The sequence below is a fragment of the Micrasema longulum genome, unplaced genomic scaffold (assembly GCF_059751315.1).
Source record: "Micrasema longulum isolate JH-2025_06_02 unplaced genomic scaffold, ASM5975131v1 h1tg000260l, whole genome shotgun sequence".
In the NCBI taxonomy this organism is placed as follows: Eukaryota; Metazoa; Arthropoda; class Insecta; order Trichoptera; family Brachycentridae; genus Micrasema; species Micrasema longulum.
Window position 1 is genome coordinate 1404637 of NW_028277464.1, and position 25487 is coordinate 1430123.

The 25487-nt window shown below is 33.7% G+C and overlaps 2 protein-coding genes across 2 annotated transcripts in view; both read right to left on the bottom strand.

The window, feature by feature from the left end:
• Positions 1–8053: 8053 nt before the first annotated feature.
• Positions 8054–11032, bottom strand: LOC148283136 (chaoptin-like). The gene is made up of 2 exons (XM_088223934.1): positions 9709–11032; positions 8054–8572 (listed from the first exon to the last, which is right to left on the bottom strand). The coding sequence occupies exons 1-2, from the start codon at positions 10766–10768 to the stop codon at positions 8277–8279; spliced, it is 1356 nt and encodes a 451-aa protein (XP_088080060.1). The 5' UTR covers positions 10769–11032; the 3' UTR covers positions 8054–8276.
• A 67-nt stretch (positions 11033–11099) lies between these two features.
• LOC148283137 (podocan-like protein 1) overlaps positions 11100–25487 on the bottom strand; it is an 86167-nt gene continuing 71779 nt past the window's right edge. The window contains exons 2-6 of the mRNA XM_088223986.1: positions 13950–14107; positions 12958–13102; positions 12764–12874; positions 11190–12680; positions 11100–11106 (exon numbers count right to left, since the gene is read on the bottom strand). Coding sequence (XP_088080112.1) covers positions 11100–11106; positions 11190–12680; positions 12764–12874; positions 12958–13102; positions 13950–14107 — 1912 coding nt within the window. The remainder of the gene's footprint in view (positions 11107–11189; positions 12681–12763; positions 12875–12957; positions 13103–13949; positions 14108–25487) is intronic.

The following is a 25487-nucleotide window of genomic DNA, read 5'->3' on the forward strand; positions in this document are numbered from 1 at the left end:
AAACAAGGTGTTTTTAGCCTTCAGGAAGGGTTTTTGGAAACAACTTTAAATGTAAAAGGTTGTAAAAACCTGATAATGCATATTTTATGTTCAGACGTAAATTTCGTTTTATGAGTCCATAAAAAATGTTGTAAACTTTGGATTGAAATTTTCTGTTAAAATAACTAACAAAAAATTGGTCCATTAGTATTTAATGCTATATAATATTATTCTGTTGACCCATCATGACCCGTTGGAAGATTATCTTAGTTGGAAATTAGTTGATTATAGTTAAAACAAATTATGTAGATCATACTTATTCAATTACAAACATTCAAAATTTTCCTTCTTTTAAAAAACATGCACTATCCTGGATTCAAACTAAAGATATGAACTCTTTTTTTCAATGATTTATTTTGTTGCCCTTTAATAATAAGGAATATTTTTGTGTGTTTTTTTTAAATATTTTTTATTTCCTTTTTAAATTACTATAAAAAAAATTATGCCATATAATCTTTTACAGAATATTTTACATTTTCTTTCTTATGTTAAACAAAAATTATAACTATCCATTATTTATTATAGGGGAAAAAATTCATTAACATTTTCTTGTATACCCACGAGCAGGCCATGCTTTTGTGGGATTTTTTGTTTGCTATTTTTACTATTAATATGTATTTCAATTATATGTAATTATGCTTTATTTTTGAATACTCTGATTTATCACTTATGTTTATGGTAAAAAAACAAAAAAAAAATTAACAAAAAAATCAAAAAATAAAATAAACGCAATGAAGATTACTTATGTTACATAAGATTTTTCACTGAGTTTACAGTGGTAAAAATAATTTATAATCAAGCGTTTTAGAGATTTAACGGTACATATTCGTTGGGAGCTGTCGACGTGGAAAAAAAGTCATTTGTCTTGTGTTTTTTGTTTTATAAAATTTTGACAGCGCCCTCTGTTGCCCGGTGTCGTGTCCCACGACTATTATAAAAATAAACCAACAATGATCGGAGCTTAAAAAATTAAACGTAATATTAATAATAAATAAATCGCCGTTTTAAATAATTTAAAAAATCTAACCGTCGTTCGATCCACCGAAATACACCGAGCGACCACGTGACCATACCCATTCATTTAGGTTACTGCTGGCGTGCCAACCATTCTCCGCAGAACCTTTGGCAAGTGCGTACGTCTCTCTCGGAACCAAATAGTTCCCGCACAAAGCGTAGAAGCTTCCAGCATTTTATTTATACAAAAAAAGTGCTGATCATAAAATGTTTCCTCAGTAAACCTGCCTGGTGGGTAAGCAAAAATAACGTTTAATTACATAATAATACTCGCCTTTCCATAAAGTCCAATGCATAATTCGCTACTCTTTAACATATAAATAAATCAAAGCAACGTTCATTTAAAATGGCGTCCGTTAAAACAAGCCGTTTTTTTTATATCGACGACTCTCCATATTGTAAGTATCTCTTAAAGTACGGATCTATTTGTTTAATCTTTTGTCTAGTACTTTTCGTAATTAAATGCTTATTCTAGCATGGAGCGTCTCGTTACCCCCAGAATTTAATAGGATCCACGTACGGTGTTCTCGTAATGGCGTCTCGCGTGGATTTTCAACTGCAATAAATTCTTCTAAATTGGCGGATAGTCAAGGCTCCATCTTCTCTTCATGAAAATTCGCTAGGATGCGGATGGTTCGAATTTACGAATAACCGGTATTTTCTTGGAGCATCCACTGTCAAGGTTTGTGGTTCAGATCCTATCCAACACAGTGCCTTTGTCATCAGAAAAAGTGAATATTACTGTTTCCACAAGAGAACCCCTGGCCAAATTTATTTGGGTTACTATTAACTTCGAAATAATTTTGCTTCACATTTTTGTACATTCTTAATCCACCGAGTTAATCTCAATCAGACTGTTTCTCGAAGAGAAACCCTGGCCTAATTTACATTTTAAAATCCTGTACTTGAAAACAATGGCCACCTTAATAACATTTGAATTCCAAGAGGAATAACCTTGTCCGTTGTTCTAGAAATACTGTTAACAATTGTACACACTGTAAATTAACATTGTCCATGTTTTGATGTCCTGTACCTCCATAATTCTTGTAATAAATTTAATTGGAATGAACAACTGACTTCTTATTCTGTTCTTCCAAACCGATATTCACCCCTAAGCAAGGAATAATTCAGGTACCCAAGGACCCACGTCTTCCTAGAAGGAACCCTGGGTACTACAAGACCACATTCTACCAGAGATAGTCGAGGGCAAGATCGTAGGTAGTAGAAGTAATACGATACCGGTCTTGCGTTTCTTGCGATGTTCAGTTACATTTTCTTAGTGATCAACGTAAAAGGGTTTTTTTTGTGTTTTATAATTACTTTTTTCTCAACCAGTGGTGCATAGGGTACTGCATCGGTACACCAAATTCACCGTATTTCGATGATCTGTCACGTGAAGGTAAGGTTGATTAGTCAGGAATCGAGCTCGGTCATGGTTGGTAAACGCGCTAACCACAGGCAGAATAATAAATGATACTCAGTGGGCACTTAACCCAGTCGATGACAGATCATGAATCCTATAAATGTCTAGACATTTATAAACTCAACAGCTTAATTTCTCTTTAAAATAATATCTAATTTGTATCATTAATAATTAAAGCATTATCTTTGTGGTCAAACATTTAATAATTGTTACTTAATATTTGTATTTTTGTGCCACTACTATGGTGAGGTGGGATTTGCTCGTTAGTATAATTAGTGGCCTGACGAAGAGACGGTTACGTTTTGAAACCGGTAGACATAGAAAAGTCGGTAAGTGGTTCAATTACATATTTACTCACCTTTAATTTCTAATTCATTTTTCTTTTTAACTTAGATATTAAAAATAATTTGATTAAAAAAGTTTTTTAATAATGTTTTGAGTATATCCAAATGTTTGTAAATAGGCTGGATTTCCTTCCTAGGGAGCTATTTGGTTACTGTATTAAGATATTGAAAATACAAATTAATGTTATAAATTGTTGGGAATTACTCGGAGAAAGTAGATTCTTTAGGCTTGTTTTGAACATTTGATGTTTGGATTTGCATCCTTTTGCCTCTGATCTACAGATTTGTTGCAACAGAGAGGTCGGTGGCCTCCATGCTTGACTCGCGCTCGGAAGGTTCCGGGTTCGATTCCCGGTGAGAACACAAAAATTTAATGTGATTTTTCTCAAGCCTAGATGTTTAGTATTATAATTGACCAATATAATTTGGTGTTTTTAGTTTTTTCACAGTTTTGACGTCTATTTAAATAAAATACAACTAATGAAATTTAAAGAAATATTTATTTTCTACTTGCAGAGTTTTTTTAAAAGGTAATATTTTATAATTAACAGTAATTTTGGCTTCATTAATACAAATGATATGCATCTGGAGGACAATCTAATTTAAAATTTACCCGTTAAAGTTACACTATTTACAATTAATAATGATTTAAAGTAAACTTATTTAAATATTTTTTACGTGTTACCCTTATATATGTAAACAGAATATGCTAAAATATCTTATTTTAATTTACTCTTTAAATAAATTGTGTATAACTTTATAATTAATAATTAAATTATATCACTCGTTAAGTTTTTTTTTAAACTTTGTCCTGCTTTTGAAACAAGTAGTTTTAATAAATAAAAAAACAAACAAAAATGTTTAGCCTCAGAACAAACATAAATAACATTTCTTATTATGTATTTTTTATACACCAAAGTTTTGATAATTTTTAATATTTACAAAGCATGTCGTTGTTACTTTATCCAAATGATTTTTTTGAAGAATATTTTTGTAACGAATATATAAATATTTTACTTCTAATTTTTTACTCTCAAATAATACTCAAAAATGCTCAAGATTATATTAAGCCTTTTATCGGACAAAAGTTAGAAAACAAAGATCAAGTCACTACCTCAAAAAAGCATTGTAAACAAATACTGTGTGTAGCCTTCATGGTATTCGATCTACATATAAATATATCTAAATTGAGAAGAAGGAAAGTATGCGCTGACTTCCATATTCAATTGATTATAAAATCACAGTTAAAAAATATGCCAAATAATTCATTCGCATTTGTTAAATTGAGTAGTCTAAATAGCCTGGATTCAAGCCTGAAACGTGATGCACGATAGGTAATTATAATAACCATTACACCATAATTGGGGTTTTGCATAACGGTGGAGCTTCACGATGAAATTGGCTGAAAAAATACAAAAATTACATTCACACCATTTGTCGGGAAACGGAGAGTACTTATTTAAGTCCCCATTACAATGTATTATACATAAACAACATTGAGAATAACAGTCGAAAAAAATACACTTTAATTTATTTAAAACATAAATAGATAATAGAGTCGAAATTTCGGTTATAAACATAATCCAAGAAACAGAATAGTCATGCAGTCCCGGTATAATAATTGTTTTAAACTTGACTATTATGTTATCTAAAAGTAATAGTTTAAACAATTTTTAAAAACTGGATAAAGACAGGTCTGTAGTTCGTGATATTGTTTTCATTACCTTTTACGTATATAGGACATAACATATACATCTGTATATACTCTAAGGACATAACTTAATTTTTGTTTTTCTCGGAAGGTATGGTTCCGACAAAAAGTAAGTAAACAATTTACACAAATGTTGATCCAAAACATACCTTCAAATTTATAATAATATGGTAGGAGTCTCATTAGAGCCAGGAGATTTATAAATATAAATTACTTTATTTTAACAGTCATTACATTTAAAACATAAAATTTCAGTTGAATATTAATTTAATTTCAGTTGAATATTCTTCATTCAGAATAACTTTTGGTTGTTTTATTCACAAGAAGAATCAACACTTGTAAAAAAACTCAGCCAACAAATTAGCTATTCCCACTATTTGATTATCAAAGTGCTTTTCCTGATGATAAATATTACTTCGACAAGGAGATTTTTCTTTCTTTATCAACCTCGTATCTTTCCAGACGTATTTGACACTCGAATTTATGAATATTATTGATGTTTTTTTTTATTTATAACAATTTTTTGACAATGTCTTTGCTCTAATGGTTGTAAGTAAAACTGAGTTGTGCTCACGTAGAAGGTCATATACTATACGAATAAAAAAACAGATTTATGTCAACGTAAATTGGTACATATAGCAACGAGGTACCATCGACAATTGTAGAATTTTGTGAAATAAGAATTGTTTTATTACAAAATAAAAAAATTACTTATTAGAGCTTTGCCAAAAAGTTTTTATTGAATAACCCTTTAAAAAAACAAAATCACGTTTACCTTTTTACGTGGACATAGTTAAATTATATTGTACATCATTTTTTTTAATGTGCAAAACATTTTTTACTTCGAGGTATGACATTTCACATTTATTCATTTATAAATGTGTATAGGCCTCTTTACTTTTGAGTTAAACGTCGACTGGTTTCGAGGTATTTTTTTTACCATCTTAGAACTTGAACTAACTTAGAATTACACGCATTGTTATTTTTATTATAAAATACAGTAAGAATGAAACAGAAGAATAAAAGAAGGAGACAGAAAGAGGATAATATGAATCATATAACGGGAATATTTTTAGGGGTGTAGAAATTGTACATGTTGACATAAATGGTCTTCGTTTAGACAATCTAGAAATATTTTAAATAAGTAAGCCAGTAATCTAAAACTCTCCATAGTAAATAATCAATTAAATTTAACTTCGAGTCCAGTTTTCAAAAATGTATACGTTTTCTATTTTTCAAACAGAAAGTTTCATTTTACTTTGTAGATAAAATTGAAGATTAATTTTTATTTCGCATTGTATCCAGGAACTTTACAATATTGCAGTGTAAAAACGCTTCTTTGCGAACGATACGCAGCACAGTAACTCAGAATGTCTCATTTTTCATCTGACCGGCTGTGAAAATCTAAGAAATTATTGCATGTCGTGTCTGTGTTTCGTAGTTCGTATCCCATACATTAGCTAACGAAATAGTATTTCGCTTTCAATTCCGCCACATACGAACAAATATTAACAAATGTTAACACTCAGTATAGGTACTTATTTATTAATGTAATATTTTCGGATATCTTTCTTGGTAAATGATATGTTTGCGTTTTTAGCTGTCAATAACTCAAATAGAAAAACATTTGTCTGCCAATATTATTAATGGAACATCCATATTCATCAAAACAGCTTATTGACAGAAAAACGACATTGTTTACACTTTTATATAAGTTCTGATGACAATAATACACAAGACAGAAATAACACGCGTGTATCGAATACCGAAATGGATATCATAAAAAATGTCATCAAAATTGAATTTTGAATCTACGTACATTCAACAAAATTCTGCTCAACAAAGCTTGATAAAATGTCGCCAGAAAACATTATTTAAAAGTAATAGACAATTAAACCGATTACAATACAACAACAACAACAAAACCCATAAGGGTAGGCAGAGAGGATAGAACGCCACATCACTCTATCTTTGCATACAGATCTCGCTTCCTCTACATTCATTCATCTTCTCATGCACGCGCGCCGATTATTCCGACTTTTTACATGTCCATTTTCAAGTATTTGTTGGATTTGGTCATGCCATGTCTTTCTCGGTCTTCCTCTATTTTTGCATCTATCAACATTTGGATTGTAAATATTCTTAGCCGTTCTTCCGCTGTCCATTTGCTCTACATGTAGACCAGCGCAGAGCTCATTTCTTGATTTCGTCGATAATGCTTGTCTCAACCTTACATAATGTACGGATCTCGACATTTGTGCATCTATCGTACATAGTTTTATCACACATTCGCCTGAGAGATCGCATTTCGACAGCATTCAGCCAACTTTCATCCCTGTTTTTCCAAGTCCATACTTCGCTCCCATATATCAGGGTCGGGACCAGGACTCCGTTGTGAACTGCTAATTTTGCCTCTTGTGACACATTTATTTGCCAAGGTTGATTTAAGTGCACTGTTCATTCTGTTCCCGGCACTCACCCTCCTTTCAATAACTTTCTCAGTCATTCCATCCCTAGTAAACATACTTCCCAGATATATAAATTCCTCCACTTGTTTTAATATAACTCCATTCACAGTGATTTCATATTTAGTCATACTTTCATTTCTTTCAAAAACCATCACATTCGATTTATCGACCTTCATCAGCAAATCGCTTCCCTTGCATACATCGTAGACCTTTGTTACCAAGAATTGCAGTTCCTCTTTGTTGTTTGCAAGAAGTACGGCATCGTCAGCATACAAAAGACAATTGACATTTAAATCACCCATTTTTGCTCCCATTCTAAAGCCTTTCAGTTCTTTCATGCAGTTATCGATATACACGTTAAACAGCCATGGTGACATCACACATCCCTGCTATATTCCTTTATGAATGTCAAACGACTATGTGTATGATAACAATGCACATGACAGAAATAACACGCGTGTATTAACTGCCTAGTAAAATTCACGAAAGGTGCGGAAAGGAAATGATGATGGTGATAAAAATGAACGAATTAAAACACTTTCTAAACCAGCCTCCGTTCAAACACCTGTCTCTCTCAAATTTTTTTTGTAAAATAGTAACAGTCACACAGTATGTAAAACGATCAGTCAATAACCGGTCATACGCTTTGTAAATGCCTATGCTTCCATATTTCATTTTAAAAAGTTCTTCGTTAGTTATCTAAAATTATATTTTAGTTGAAAAAATATTCAAAAGTGAGTATTTTAGAGTTAGTATAACGACTGAAAAACATCGTCTAATTCCAAAACGCATCTTGTTCGTCTATTCCCCATTTCCATAAAATATAATCTTGTTCATTTTGAGGTTACATATTTTGTTTACTTTAGTACTTATTTTTTTTTTCATTATAAAATAAACATAGTTATATTTTCTTGCTTTTAACTCTTTTAAAAAATATTACCATAATTCATTTCGTCCATTAAAAGCTTTTCTAAAGTGCCATAAAACAGCTACAAAGGTCATGTCTATTATATATATTTAAATAATTAAGAAGTTATTGAATTTAAAAATTTCCTTTTTTTTTCGTAAACGCTATTTTAATTCAATTTAATTAGAGCTTTTTTGTACAGAAGACTGTTCACATTTTCTGTAAATATTTGAAAACAAAGCAAAATGGACAATATGAACTTTGGGAATATACTTTTCATTTACAAACTAACATATCCAAAAAACAAACTGCGTTAGTTTTATTGAATTTATCGGGTAAAATAATCACTAGCTTAAAGTTATAAACAACTTTATCCAATAAAAAATATCACAAGAATAAAGTTCACGAACGTCGATAGCAGGCTGATCAGCGTGCTCTCGGTCATGACGGGGGCGGCAGCCGCGAGGGCGCTGGCGTGGCATCTCAGGTCCTCCGGGTACAGGCGGAGCAGGGCGCGCTGGGATGGCCCCCGCGAGCAGTGCGCCCCAGGGGGCGGCCGCCCCGCCCGAGGCAGCGCCGCCTCGCGCGCCCAACGTCGCGCCCAGCGGGCCAGCCAGGCAACGTCGCAGTCGCAGGCTAGTGGGTTGGAAGAGATTGTGAGGCCCCCTGGAAAAAAAATTGTAATCAAATAATTGGCTACTTAAAATTGTAATCAAATAAATATTACTTTGAGTTTCATCCACATCATCATTTTTTACACGCGTTTTATTAACTAACCCAAATTTTAGGTTAATTGATATACTCATCCCCTGACTTATTTCAAAGTCAACGAGAAAAAGTAGTTGTGCGTTATTTTACGACCCCTGGACTTGTATGCACTTATTCCAGCGATGATTCAACAGTTGCTTCCTAATATAAAATTTGTATAACCTTTGTCAACCACTCATCTACACAGCACATGATATCGTCGTCCAAAATAATAATTCCACGAAATGTTCCTTGAGTTTTGGAAACAGTCGAAAGTCACAGGGGTCACTAGATCATGTGAATATGGGGGGGGGGGGGGGGGTATTTAACCAATTCAAAATCAGCTTCGTGAACAGCAGCCATTGACAATAATGCTTCGTGTGCTGGAGCATTGTCCTGCTGAAATTTTGCAGTGGTCAAAGGCCTGTTGTAACTAATATGTTGCGGGTTTTAACTTGTCGCTCGATACGTTACATTTAGCTTTATTTGGCTACATAATACATACAGATCAGCTAGACTGCTCAACTTGAAGCAGGTCAAGGGTATATCCATCTATCCTCGTATTTCTTTTTGTTATAGATAATTGTATTAGATTCTTACTCTGACTATATGACTGTTGTAATTAATTTTTTTAAATGTCACTTCGATGGCATAGTAATATAAAATGAGTAGACAATAGAATGTCTAATGGTAAAACAAATATAAAAGACGAAAGCAAATGGAAATACAGAACTTGCGTTGTTAAAAAAGGCGAATGAATGTTTAATTTCTACAAAATCTAAAGGCACACAACAAGGTTTTTAAAAGGTTAACGCATATGGTGTTCCATGCTTCCTGCTTACTTTTACCGAGAAAATGAGTTTTTGCACCAGTAGAATAATATACTAAGTCATTTAAAATGATCTTTGTGACAAACACATATGTTTGATGATATCTTATTTTTAAAATGTGTGTTCGTTTTACAATTTGCTGCCATAGGGATCAGCAAAAACTGCTTAAGTATAGTGGTTTCTAACACCTCTAATTTTACTAAGTAAAATGTTTGTTAAACTCACCCGCTATAAGTTTAGTAGCAAACCGCTCCCATGTTGTAGAGTTTGGATATAAAGTTGCTGGATCGAGAGAATGTATTTCATTTCTCGATAGATCCAGAGTAAGCTGTGACACCTTCCCAAGATCCTTTAAGATTCCGGACGGTAACTCTCGAATAGACGTATCAGAAATTTGTACTTTCAACTCGTACAGTTTTTCTGCACCTTCAAAACACTCGGCAGTTATTTTTCTCAATTTTTCACCAGATATTTGTAGATTCCTTAATTTCGGCATAAATATCCCGTTCAATTGATGATCAATGTAGTCTTCTTTAATGTAAAGGTGAATTTTTTTTATTCCTTGCACTTCTGATAATAAAGACCCGAATCTAAAACCTTTAATGTTCGGCACTGTTTCTGTTCGTAACGTCGATAAACCTTTTACTGTTGACAGAGTGTCGAGATCAAAGTGGCTCAGCTTGTGCAAGTTTTTGATATCCAGATGGATCAGATTAGACAACCCATACAAACTATTCTTGTTCAACGATTGAATGGGGTTTTTGGATAAATCTAGCCATTTTAAATTTGGAGTATGCAACCATATTTGTGCAGGCGCCGAAGTAAAATAATTTCCTCTCAAGTAAAGATACCTTAATGTATTTAAATCTTTTACAGCGTTTTCCTTGACACTATCGATCAAATTGAACGTCAGGTTAAGAGACGTCAGGTTTCGAAGTGGTATCAGTGGAAATGTTTTTAATCCGATATTTGAAAGACTCAGATGTCTCGTTATCGGTAGATAGTGCAAAAGCTCTTTGAAATTTGCCCTCACACTATTAGAACTAAGATCCAACTCCTGGAGATTGCCCAGACTATTAAATAGATTGTCGGAGAGAATAGTTAATTTGTTACTACTTAGGTCGAGACTTAATAAAAATGGCGTTTCTTGGAACAGTGTCCTATCTAAGTTTTCTATATTATTATGACTTATATCTAAATGTCTTAAAGTAAATCCTACTTGCGAGAATGCCATAGATGGCAACATTGTGAATTCATTAATGCTCAAGTCTATATGCTCCAGCATTGTGTTCTTAAATACATCTCTTGGCAAGGATCGTATATGGTTTCTCTTTAAGTTGAGAAACCTCAGATTGTTCAAATTAGAAAATTGTTCTACAGATAATTGTTCTATTCTGTTATGCGATAGGTCTAAAATTTGTAGCTTTTTCAGACCAAAAAACGCTCTTCTTCTTATGTAACTTATGTAATTGTTGTCTAAATTTAATATTTCTAGTAGGTCTAAACTTTCGAATGCGTTTGTTTCCAAACTTCCGATTTCGTTAAAAGATAGTACGCATCTTTTCAATTTCTTCGAAATTTTATACAAAAACTGTGTCGGAACATCAGCGAGCCGATTATGCGCTGAATCAAGTGTTTCAATAAACACTTCGGGTCCATTATCTTCTAGCAGTATTAATTCATTTCTACTTATATTTAATAAAAACGGCATTTCAATGTCAGATACATTGTGGAATATTCGAAGGGAAAAGTCTTTTATTTGGTTATTCTGCAATTCCAGTTTAAGGAGATTTGGAAGATCGCAAAATGCGCGATCTCCAATTTCACTCAACAAATTATCGAACAACGCTATGTGCATCAATTTTGGCATATACTTAAATGCGCAACTAGAAATGTTTCTGATTCTGTTTACTGATAAATCTATTATTTGTAATTCGCTCAAATTACTTATCGTATCTGATTCTAATACATCCAGAAGATTGTAAGATAAATTGATTTCTTTAACTACGTCCATATTATGTGTGTTGAAGAAATCAACGGGAATACTTGTTATTCGGTTAAACTCTAAACTTAAGTACTGCAGTTTCTGCATATACATTATTATATCTGTAGATAATGATACAATGTTATTGTTGTCAATTGCAAGCCATTCCAAGCTCGTCAGATGCCTTAACACATCTTCTGGAAAATCATCTCTGTACATCGAGAATGACATTTCCAGTATCCTCAGTGTCTGTGACATGTTGATGAAAACGTCAGGATGAACATAATGAATATCATTGAAACTCAAACTGAGCTCTTTCATCTGTGGTAGAGCGGAGAACACCCCCGCGTCTAGCCTTGTTATCTTATTACTTCTAAGGTAAAGAGTTCCGACTGATTCACCCCAAATATCAAAGTCGCCTTCTTCTATGTAGGTTATTAAATTGTACCCCAAATCAAGATGAGTCAAGCTGCAGTTTTTTAATGCTTCCCTTGGAATGAACGTCAGTAAGTTTCCATTCAGAGACAGAATTTTTATATGCTGCGGTAGATAAACGATACTTATAATTTTGTTGGACGGCAAATAGAACTGTTTAAGTCTTTTTAAATCCAAGGTGGCTCTGGGAACTTCCGTCAATTGATTATGCTCTAAATCGAGATGCTCCAAGGTATGTTCCAAACCGCGGAATGCCAAATCATCTATGTATTCTATTTTGTTATAAGATAAAATTAATTTTACCGTGTTCATTCCTTTGAATGCATTGGCTGAAATTACTCTTAAATGGTTTAATTCGAGACTTAAATGCCTTACAACCAACGTTTCATTAAATATGTTGCTTGACCATGTTTCCAGTCCGTTATCACCAAGTTCTAATCTTACCAGACTTTTATGATGTTTGAAAGTTGTTTGGGAAATTCGCTGAATCATATTCCCTTTTAGGTTTAAAATTTCCAAATGGTGAAGATAAGTAAATAATTCTAAAGGAAAGTGCTCCAGAAGATTGTTTGCCATATTTAATGACTGAAGATTAATGGGAAATGCTTTTCTAGCGATAAATTGGATTCTATTGTTATCTATATCCAGTTTCTTTAAGTGTTTCAATTGAGTGAGTGATCCCCCAGTAATTTCAGAAATACAATTTCCAGTTAAAATAAGACTTGTTAGCGAATCTTTCATGTATGCCCAATCTCCTGATAAATTCACGATGTTATTGCTGGAAAAAAACAAACAATATTTGATCAGTCACCACGTATTTTTGGGAACATTAAGGATAAAAGACTTTGATTTATTTCTTACTTTTGAAGATTGAGCCAATTTAAAATCTTCAACATTTTTAAAATGTTGAATGGAATATCAGGAATCTCATTGTACCCGAGATCCAGAGATGATAATGTTTGAGACATTGAACTAAAAAAAAAGAAAACGCGTTAATTAAACATTCATTTCAAGAATTAATACTGCAAAGTCATATAATTTTGCTCCCAATATACCTAAAAGCTTTGTCAGGTAGGCTATGTAAACGATTATCAGGTAGAGCCAAAGATTGAAGCCTCAACGAATCCAAAGCTCCACTTTCAACTCCACGTAATCCAGCTCCTGCGACTTCCACGTGAACTAACCCAGCGCTGCTCAATTCTAAAAGTAAACAGAATATTGCTGATGAAAGTTTTGAAAAATTTATGATTAATTGGCGCATGAGAAATCGAAAATTAAAACCGTTTTTTAATTTAAATTTTTGTCTAGCACCACAAAAGGCTGGGAGATTCATATGAAAAGTCACATTTAATTTTTGTGACCTCACCGGGATTCTAACCCGAAACGTTCCAGCCATTAAACACTGAGGACTATATTTACGATTGTTTATCAAATTATGTGATATCTAACTTAATGATCCTCAAAGTGGATTGCATCGGTATAAATAATTGATAAAGACAAAATGACTAGTGAACGATCTCATTCCAGGAAAACAGCAAAAAAAATCTGTGATATTTAATGGACAATTTATGTTTATATTTAACTAGAAAATGGATTCAATTGTAACACTTAAATGATAAAACGTCCAACACCGTGTCCTTCTGGAAGGCAATTCCGGAAGGACAGCTCGGGGCAAGTGGTTCTGCCACCAGTTCTCTGTTTATGGTCCGATTTGTATGACCAAAAAAGGGTCATCTTACTGGTAATACCTTTTCCGAATGCGTGACGCCACGTCCTATACTCACAGTCATTTTGGCTTGATTGATTGTAGAAACATGATTCAAAATTTATAAATCTGCATCCTGTTGGCAGGTCTAGAAACCTTCATTTTACAAAAAAAGGGATCGCATAGTCCTGCTGGTAGGACTCTGGACGTTTAATCATTCAAATTAAATTTAAGCAATACCAGGATTTTTGTGAATTTTTGGGTTTCCTCCTGTTACTTTTTTCTTTGTAGTTTCCTTAGCTGTTCTTGGAGTATCGTTAATGGAAGTTCGATATTGTTTACCTGGCAGCTTGTGTAGTGGAACTGCAACGCAGGAGATCTGACCAGGGCGGCACCAGCACAAAGAGTTGAAGGAGCACGGCCTCTGTGCTCGCGCACAGCCCGCCCACAAAACCACCCATATCACCAGTGCCGCCCAGGGACGCATGCCCCCGCTGCGGCTAAAACAAAAATCCTTAATTAACCAATGAGAATGTTTGGAGGTTTTACTTTACTATAAAACAACAAAAAAAGATATACCGAATATAGTGCATCATCATTGGCATCATTTCTATTTACGCAACCAGTAGTGCATAGAGTACTGAATTTGAAAACTAATTTTTGTTAACATATTACAACAGAGATGAAGAACATTTTAGAGAAGGTAATATGAAAGTCTAGGCATCTACAGGGTTTATGACCTATCATTGGCTGGTTTAAGTGGCCACTTTACACACTGTGCAACATTCACCATTCTGCCCATATTTAAAACATCTATATTCCTTCTATTCTTTCATCTGTTGATGTTTGTGAAGTTAAAGAGCTAAAACTTTTATTTATGCGGATGAAATATATCTAATTGAATTATTTCACCTACATACTTGGCAACGCCTAAAAATTTTATATTTTCAATTTTTATACTTCTTCATGGACCAGGTGGATTTATCGACAATATTTTGAGTTTGTCCCAATTTTTGTAAACAACGACTGAATTCAACTCCCTGAGGAACTATTAATATTAACATATTACAACAGAGGTGAAGAACATTTAATAGAAGTCTAGAAATCTAAAGGGCTTATGACCTGTCATTAGCTGGATTAAGTGGCCACTTTACGCTCTAAAATGTTCTTCATCTCTGTTGTTGTATGATAATATTAACAGCTCCCCAGAGAGTTGAATCCAGTCCTTGTCTACAAAAATTTGGACAAACTCAAAATATTGTTAGCTAAATTCTGCTTATTTCGATCATCTGTTACATAAAGAGCTGAAATTTTTATTATTTTACTTCATAAAAGTCATATTTTGAAGTTGACACCTTATAAAATAACAACACACTACATTTCAAATCAAAAATCACATGGGTGTGATTTAAAAAAAGGAATTCTTCATGAATATTAAAGAGCCAAGAAAGATGCCTGGAACATTATCTTAACAGAGTAAGTTTGATGCATTTTAAATAAAATATGCCCTTTGAACATGAAATGAATACAACAAATTTGTCGGTGAATACAAATAAGTATGCCAATGTAATTCTTGTAATATAAACATTCCTATTTTTTTTTTCCGGAAAGTTACAAACACCAAAGAGTAGACACCAAGATAAACAATTTTTGTTGCAACTTAGAAGGAAAACATTTTTGAGAAGGCAATATTGAATTTGCATATTGGTACAGCCGAATGAATCTCACCCACATGATAAAAGTTTCAGCTCTTTTACTTCACAAAAGTCAACAGATGGAAGAGTTGAGGAAAGGTGGATGATTTAACGCAGGCAGAATGATGAATGTTACATAGTGTGCAAAATGGCTATTAAAATCAGCCAATGATAGGTCATGAGCCCCATAAATGTCTAGGCTTTCATATCCCATTATTAAAAATGTTTTCTCTCTGTTGCAACAAATATTAATCTAAGATACACTGTAATTGGAATACCAATGCAGTGTCCTATGCACTTCTGGATGCAGACAGGGAAAGGATAATGACTTGTGAACAAAAACAGCAAGAATGTACAAGCAACTCAAAATTTTATTTGAATTTAAAAATAAAAAAAAAATTATTGCTACATTTTTGTAAGTACTTCCAGGAGTTACAACAAACTCATTTTAGGACAGAATAATTTTAACATTAAGGTATGATAATAATAATAATAATAATATGGTAAGAAGTAATAATATGTGCATAAAACTGAAATAAGATAGCAAGCAAGTATATAATACAAATAAATTAAAACAATTCGTAATAAAAATTAATATTAAACATCAACATATAGTAAGAAAAAAATATCCGAGGAAAAGAAGAACTTAAAACTAAATTTCACCTTCCACATACCTCCTCAAATAGTATTTTTTTTAATGAATATAGTCATTTTTGGCGTTTTATAGGACTCCGGTAGCCTGTTGTATTCACTACAAGCAAGGTACAGCAGAGACCTTAGACCAGTGTTTCCCACGGTGGGGCGTACGCCCCACCGATGGGGCATAACGCCTCAGAGGTGGGGCATCACGCTTCAGAGATGAGACATAAAGATATAAAGAGGAATACTTATCATTCATACAAAAAATGCCTGAGATGTACAAAATTGAAATATACGCCAAATTGTACTTAAAATAGAATGAAAACCGCTACAATTTCAATAATTGTCTGAAAACATAGAAACTATGCAGGATGTAGGAATAATGGCATGAATTAGCGAAGAAACTAACCCAAAATATCCTAATATTTCTTTGCATACCAGAAAATTATTATTACCATTTCCCTCATCTTATTTGGGTGAATGTGGTTTTAGCGCCTTACTCATTAAAAAACGAAATCGATATAACTAATAGAGGTATAGAGGGGAGGGGACCTAAGACTGAAATTAACTAAGTTAGATCCGGACATCAAATTTTTTTGTAGCAAACGTAACTGAATTTAATCATGAATTAAGGCGTCAAGATATGTTTGTGTTTGTACTCAATTTCAATTGTCATTCGTCTATTTTTATTGTTTTCATTTTTATTTTATCTACTTAATTACATTTGCAATTTATGTTTTGTAATAATTTCAGTTATAATATATGTATTAGAATGGGTTTTATTTAATTTCATTAGGGGTTTATATGTTTACAAACATATAACAATATGATTTAGAAATTTACCTGCTGTTTACTTAAAAAAGATACCGGTGGGGCATCTGACTTTTGAAAAGATTACGGTGGGGCATGGCATAAAAAGGCTGGGAGACACTGCCTTAGACCATACTTTGTCGTGCGTGATCCAGGTACGGGAATATTTTGACTCTGTCGCGTATTATACTGGTGGACGTCACGATTGAAGGTATATTCAATATTAGTGCGAGAGTCTTTATTTACACCTTGAAGCACCGTTTTTGCAATCTCATAATACGGTATGACCAAAAATAGGAGAATGTCAGTAAGTTTGTAAATATCTTTGATATGCGTTTTCATTGGTATACCGCATATATTTCTTATTGTGTTATTTTCCTTAAAAATCCAGAAAGCCTATTAGATCACAAGAAATTGTTTAAAAAGCATGACTTACAATATTAAAGTAGAATTTGTCATATTGATGAAAAGCCCGCTTTGGTTCCACGAGTTAAATTGAATTATAAAGCCAAAAGACAATTAGAATTGGAAAACAATAGTGACAAAGGAATCCTTATTTAATTACAGACTTTACAGAATTCAGGTTTAGTATTCTAACCTTATTTACCACGGAAAAAGCCCTGAAGTAAAGACATAACACGTTTAAAGAGTTCGTCCACGGCGCGGCATTCGCTTCCGAAATCTAAAATGACGCTGATTTTTATCTCAGTTTATTTTATTTTATCAATAATATTTTGAGTTTGTCCAAATTTTTGTAGACAAGGACTGGATTCAACTCCCAGGGGAGCTATAAACATTAACATACTATAACAGAGATGAAGAACATTTAAGAGAAGATAATATAGAAGTCTAGGCATCTCTACAGGGCTTATGACCTGTCAGCTAGTTAAAGTGGCCACTTAACACACTGTGTAACATCCACCATTCTACCTATGTTTGAACATCCATATTTCCTCAACTCTTCCATCTGTTTTTTTTAACAAATTTAAATATAATTTTTTTTTATTTCTTTTTTTTTTTATTTATTTTTTTTATTTTTTTTTTTTATTTATTTATTTTATTTTATTTTATTTTATTTAGGAAATCAACAGTTCTACATACACACTCATAGTAAACAAACAGATATAGTGTATAAACTCAGAACTAAAAACAGATTTCCACAAAGTATACAAAGTTAGCAAAGAAAATATATTACATATTAAATAAATAGATATAAATGTTATTTTCATGTACTCGTAAATATTTTTCAATAATCAAAGTATTTTTTTTTTTTTTTAAGAACAATAAGTTATTGTAAATTGGGCGGGATTAGAACAAGGATGCTTGAAAAGAGGATAAGAAGGGAAAGAGAGATGTACATATTTATTATTATAACGTCTACCAAGGTATATAATGCATATTTAGTGTAAATTTTAAATCTGAGACAGTAATGTTTGTGTAATCTTTATCTTTAAATTTTGTATTGTACACTAAAAAAAGCATTTTTAACATACGATGTTTTACTTATTGGTACATAAAACAGGTGGTACCGTCTACAAATCCTGTCTGGCACATGTATTGCTAATAAACTAAGTAGTTCTGTATAGTCAACTATTCCTGTCATAATTTTGTGAAGCAGTAGTTGGTCCGCACACACTCTGCGCTATTGTAGAGAAGTGATTCCATGGTAGGTGGAGGCAGTGAGAGTTGGTACATTAAAAATACCGGTTTTGTATTTTTGGTACTTCAAAAATTTGTTTTGAATATTTTCTATTTTTGTTATATATATATGGCATACTCATACATAATTTTTTTCCCCAAATAATTTTCGTTCCATATACCTTTATGTCATGTTTAAAAACAATGATAATAATAACATTCTAAACCGATGTTATAAAATTTATAAAAATACCAATATAATGGACCTTGACATTTGTAACTGAATTTGATACAAGTAAACGCAGTTTTTGCTACCATTCGTGTTTACAATATGGTCATTAGGAATAATGACAATATCCGACAAAGGCCCTTTAATATGATTTGCCTAACTTAGATTGAAAGTATTAGAGTTTGAATCCAATTAAAATCGTGATTTAAGAAATTGAAAAAATAAAACATTTTTAAAGAGTGACTCGTTTATTTAAAAATACATTGCTTTTTGTATGAACGAAACCGATATGAAGACCCACGGTCGAGATGTTAAAATAATACATTATTTTATTTTGTATAACAGTGAATCGACAACTATCATTTTTTTAAAACACTGAATTTCCTCTAATGAAAACGTCCGTCGAGCATCGTCCCAATTAAAGTCGAACAGTGGACAAACGCCTTATATAAAATTATTACGATGGAAAATAAAATCATGTGCCACGGAAATAAGATTGCGTGCGTGAGAAAAATCAATGCAGATTTTTAGTTACTTCAGAAAAAAATGTAATCATGTTACAATAAGTAGTGCGTAATAAATTTTGAACCTAAAAAATAGGCATACACGAGTATTATACATTTTTAGTAAAGATGTTAATTTTTTTTTATAAACTTTATTTTAGCTGGTCGAATTATTTTTTTCAATCTTTTTCTTATTCTTTTTTAAAAACCCGTTGGGATTATACAAACCTATTATTAGATCATGTTTCGTCAGGTTAGTATAGTTATGTGCTTTTAAAGATTGACTTTAAATATATCTCCAATGTAATTTTTCCAGTAGTCAGGTTAGTCGAGGGGGAGTCAAAGTCCAGTAAGCAATGACACACACGTGCCTTATACAACGACGAACAATATAGTAACGAGCACCTACGCTCGGGAGGAACCGGTCCTCCTAAAAGTGATTCCCGTCATGTTAAGTGGTCCGCGAGGACGAGTGAACGCGTACGCGTTACTTGATGGGGGATCAACCGTGACATTAATTGACGCGAAAATAGCAAACGACATCGGCGCGCCGGGAGAGACTCGAGGATTAAAAATCCACGGTGCCGACGGAATGTGCGTAACAGATAGTGCATCAAGGAAAGTCAAGGACGGCCTTAGGAAAGGTGATACACGGTGGGCGGACACGCCAGACTAAAGCTAGGGTTTCCTAGGACAGCGATGCCCGTATTTTAACGGCCGTAGTGAACGGTGATGCAGTGGACAGCCGTCGTAAAGGTGATTAGAGAGTGGTTTCCTAGGAAAAAGGTGTTAAATGGTGTTGATAACACCGTTTTCCTAGAAAACCACACTCTAGTCACCTTTACGACGGCTGTCCACTGCATCACCGTTCACTACGGCCGTTAAAATACGGGCACCGCTGTCCTAGGAAACCCTAGCTTAACGCCAGCATATTAATGGCGCTTAATACAGAACAGAGACTAGAAAATCTAGTTAAACAGAATTACGCTGTCAACGCGTTAGGTATAAGTTTGACGGCCAAGATATCGCGTCAGGAGGCGCGAGCCACAGAAACCATGAGAGCCACGATACGTTTTCTACCGCAAGGACAGTACGAGACAGGGTCAGGTGTGGAAAGACAATCGAATGTGTTCACGGGATAATCGCCCGCGCCGTACAGCGCTGAATCGATTTCTAAGTATAGAAAAAAAGTTAAGTAAAAACAGTGAATTCGCCGCGGCCTACAAGTTAAAGATTAAATAATATCTAGACAAGGGGTACGCCCGGGAACTGACGCCGGCTGAAAGACAAGACACCGCGAGTGGGCTTTGGTTTCTGCCGCATTTCGCAGTGACGAACGTGAACAAACCTGATAAAATGCGAATAGTATTTGACGCCGCCAGCCGCTGTAACGGGAAGTCATTGAACGACATGTAAGCCAACGGCCCGGACCTTCTCTCATCGCTTATGGGAAATATAATGCGATTTCGTGAGGGAAAGGTCGCGCTGGCGGCTGATAAAAGAGAGACGTTTCTTCAGATTAAAATAAGAAAAGAAGACCAGAGGGCGCAGCTGTTCCTCTGGCGCGATAATCCCGAAGAGGAAATTCGGAAAATGATTATAACGTCAATGACGTTCGGCGCGGCGTGTTCACCAAGCGGCGCACAGTACGTGCGAAATCAACGTGTATATCGATACCTGCATGTAAGAACTGAAAGGCTTAAGAATGGGAGCAAAAATGGGTGATTTAAATGTCAATTGTCTTTTGAATGCTGACGATGCCGTGCTTCTTGCTAACAACAAAAAAGGACTGCAATTCTTGGTAACAAAGGTCGACGATGTATGCTAGGGAAGCGATTTACTGATGAATGTCGATAAATCGAATGTGGTGGTTTTTGAAAGAAATGAAAGTATGACTAAATGTGAAATCACTGTGAATGGAGTTATACTAAAACAAGTAGAGGAATTTGTGTATCTGGGAAGTATGTTTACTAGGGATGGAATGACTGAGAAAGATATTGAAAGGAGGGTGAGTGCTGGGAACAGAATGAACGGAGCAGTTAAATCAACTTGGTAAATAAATGTTTGTCGCAACAGGCAAAATTAGCAGTTCATAACGGAGTTCTGATCCCGACCGTGATGTATGGGAGCGAAGTATAGACTTGGAAAAACAGGGATGAAAGTAGGCTGAATGCTGTTGAAATGCGATCTCTCAAGCGAATGTGTCGTAAAACTATGTACGATAGATGCACAAATGTTGAGATCCGTACTTTATGTAAGGCTGAGACAAGCATTATAAACTAAATCAAGAAAGGAGCTCTGCGCTGGTTTGGACATGTAGAACAAATGGACAGCGAAAGAACGGCTAAGAATATTTACAATGCGAATGTTGATGGATGCAGAAATAGGGGTAGACCGAGAAAGACATGGCATGACCAAATCCAACAAATACTTGAAGATGGACAAGTCAAAAGTCGGAATAATCGGCGCGCGTGCATGAGAAGATGTATGAATGTAGAGGAAGCGAGATATGTATGCAAAGATAGAGTGATGTGGCGTTCTATCCTCTCTGACTACCCTTAAGGGGAAACGGCGTGATGGTTTGTTGTTGTTGTTGTTGTTTTTTAAATGTTAGTTTGCATGTTGGTTTAATTGATGTCCTGACAAAGAGACGGGTACGTCTCGAAACCGGTAGACATAGAAAAGTCGTAAGTAGTTTTATACAAATATTTAATAACATTTAGTTGAATGTTTGACCACAAAGTTCATGCTTTAAATATTAAAAATGTTAATTGTTTATTTCTATTCTTCAATGAGAATATTAATAAAAATCTACCAACATCAAGAATCAAAATAATAAATCCAAATATTATTTTTAGAAAATCTATTGATATAGCATGTTTGAATCGTATTTTGATGTTAGAAAATTAATGTGGGGACATTTTTTTGTACAACATTTAATTAAATTATGTGATTTTTTAAACCTAATGAATAAAGGAAGGGAAAAGCTATCTTTCTTCGGGCAGTATTTAAACAAAGCTGTTGCAGAAACATCTTTTATAGTGGATGGGAGATGTTACAGTCGAGTCACATGGACACTATGTGAGTTAGAAAGAGGAATTATGGGTGAGAATCAACTGGTAAGCATTGTCATTTTTCATGAAGGTATTTCAAAGGTATGGCGGAATTAGTACTAAAAAACACACTAAAACAAAGGTAAGAGATAGTCTCTCCGCTGTCTAATTTTGTCATATTTACAAAATATCAGATGTTCAAAAAAGGTAATCGTCAAACAGCGATGTCCCTCAACATCAATAATTATTGACGTTTTGACAGACATCCCGTCAAGGACGCGGTAATTTAAGCTATAATTCAGGACCGTGGCAGTTAATATGATCAGGAGCGCAAGAGTCGCCGAATATCGCCATAAATTCCGATATGCACGCCATAAATTTGGTAGCCGGCAGATACGTACCCACGTAGGTGCCGGAGATTCAAAACAAAATTGCTCAAATTAATTGAAATCCCTTATGGGAAACAAAAAGGGTCGAATCCTTTGTTTTAGAATTTATTGGCTCAAAATGAAAATAAATGTTCAATCTTGTATTGTTTCTGTTTCAATATAATTATAATTTTATATGAATAAATTACATTTCATCGGTTGAAAGCCAATGAAAAGATATTTTAAATTCCATAGAGCTGGGTTCAATTTTATTATTTCATTTATATAATATCTTTTAGAGCATCAATTTCTTATTAAAATATTTCTTGAAAGAATATTTTTCGCCGACAGGATTTGAACATTCCATATATTCTACTCCGAGATCCAAAATATTTAACGTTTAAGTTTTATAAAAATAAATCATTTAAAAACTAAAATAAAGAGTATCTGGATCATATGTTACGCGATAGTAAAATAATCAGCCTTACGCTCCAGATACCAGTCTAGAAACAATGAATTATTGCATGGTAAAACCGACTTTTTTGTATTTTTACGACGCGCCAAGAACAAGCACAAAACAGAATCATCTATAAGTGAGTCGGTGGCTTTTTAATTTAAAAGTACTTGTTGATCTTTGCCAGGGTTCTAACTAAAAGACTTTCCACCCTGGGCTTCCCTTTTCAAAATTTTGACATCTGAGTAGACAGCCAGCGAGTCGAAAACACTCGTCCAAGGTTATTTTTTACATCCAGTAGTTTGCTTGATCCGCCTGGACACAAATGATAGATCAACAAAAGTTAAAAAACACAAGTACAATAATTACCATTATTATTATTTTTTTTATTATTAGACAGGCGTCGTAGCGCAGTTGGTTAGACGGCCAACTGTGAAACTGGCGTCGCGGGTTCGATTCCCGACAGTTGCAAGTAGAAAATCTAAAAAATATTTTTTTCTCAATTGGTCTGTGTGTTGTGGTGTATTTTTTATTACCTCCTTCCATATCCCCTCTTTCCCACCTGCTGAAAAGCCTCAAAATAGAGGCTTAGCGGGTTATTCCTTTTTAAAAAAATTATATATTCTTTCACAATTTTTCTACATTAAAGATAATGTTCCCTTACTGGGGTGTCCCGTGCCGAGAGAAACATTTAACATTATTTTGAAACAGGTCTTAAACACATACTGAACATAATAAATTAATATTGTTTTTTTCTTTTACTTAATGGGAAACGTTAATGTTAATATATTTAGTGAATAAATATAAAAATTGTATTTAGTAGTTATATTATATAATTATTAACATATTACAACAGAGATGAATAACAATTTTGAGAAGGTAATATAGACGTCTAAGCATCTACAAGGCTTTTGGCCTGTAATTGGCTGGTTTATGTGGCCACTTTACACACTGTGTAATATTCACCATTCTGTTCATATTTGAACATTTTTATTCCTTCAATTCTTTCATCTTTTGATGTTTGTGAAGTTAAAGAGCTAAAACCTTGAGATTTGGGTGAGATTCATCTGATTAAATTATTTTACCTACATACTAGGCTAGGCCTGAAAATTTTATTTCAATTTCTATACTTCTTCATAGACCAGGTGGATTTATCAACCATATTTTGATTTTGTCCAAATTTTTGTAGACAAGTACTGGATTCAACTTCCTAGGGAGCTGTAAAAATCAACATATTACAACAGAGATGAAGAACAATTTAGAGAAGGTAATATAGAAGTCTAGGCATCTATAAGGCTTATTAAGCCTTGTCAACAAAAATTAATAGAAATGTGCTTACTGCCGACTGCGACACGGTACAAATTACTAGTACTTAATCACATACTTTTTTTCTACAAAACACTCAGTTTACCCTGAAAATGGCTCCTTCAATGGTAGCCGAAACGTCGGAACAAATCCCACACACATGATATCACCCAAAAAAGAAACAAATTGATAACAGTGACCGCGAAAACCTTCGTACCTAAAAAACACCATGGATAAAAAACTTCTTTCCTATTTAGTTTTATCCACTAATAGATCCATGCGCAACCCATTTTCATTATCCTTTTCTTAATTGCAATTTTATAATTATTACTTACTAACTGTTCCTACTGACAATGGAAGTAGGTTGTAAATTTTAATCGGGAAGAAGACCAATCCTCTTTTACCAAAGGATGTGTTGATTTTCAATTGTTTTTGCAGCGTCGGGATCTAGTAGCTCTTGTATTTGTGTTATGGAAGGTAGTGAATAATTTTTGTATACATGCAATAGTATAACTTTTACATAAATGTGTTTGACACACGTAACACTTAGTTTCATATATACCAAGGGAGCTTTTCTGACTGGGGACTTTCAGGATAATTTTTATTAGAGTTTTTTGTGCAACGATTATTTGCTTGAGCAATGTGTCATTTGCACATCCCCATCCAATTATACAATACTCCAAAACTGATTGACATAAAACAATATATTTTTACAACATTACAATATTTGAGTTTGTCCAAATGTTCGTAGACAAAAGACTGGATTTCCCCCCCCTTGGGAGTCATTGAGATTGAAAACAAATTACAATAGGGATGGAGAATACCTTTAATAAGGGAATGTGGAAGTCTAGGCATTTCAGGGCTTATGACCTGTCATTGGATGGTTCAAGTGGCCACTTTACACACTCTATAAAAATTACAGTCCTTTTATAGTTTTTTATATATTACTAAATTTAAAGGAAAAAATAACCGTACTTGTGAAAAGTCGTTCCGCATCACTCCACTTGCATAAAGAAAAAAACAGTAGAAATGAAATGATATAAATATGCAAAGAAAAAGTTTTTTATTGTTAATTTGAGTTTAAGAAAACCTTTTGTTCGTTCGAGGTTTTTCCAGACCACGAATTACGTCATACCCAAAACCCATACGACTTTTGATCAGAGACATCACTCCTTTATTTAAACCTT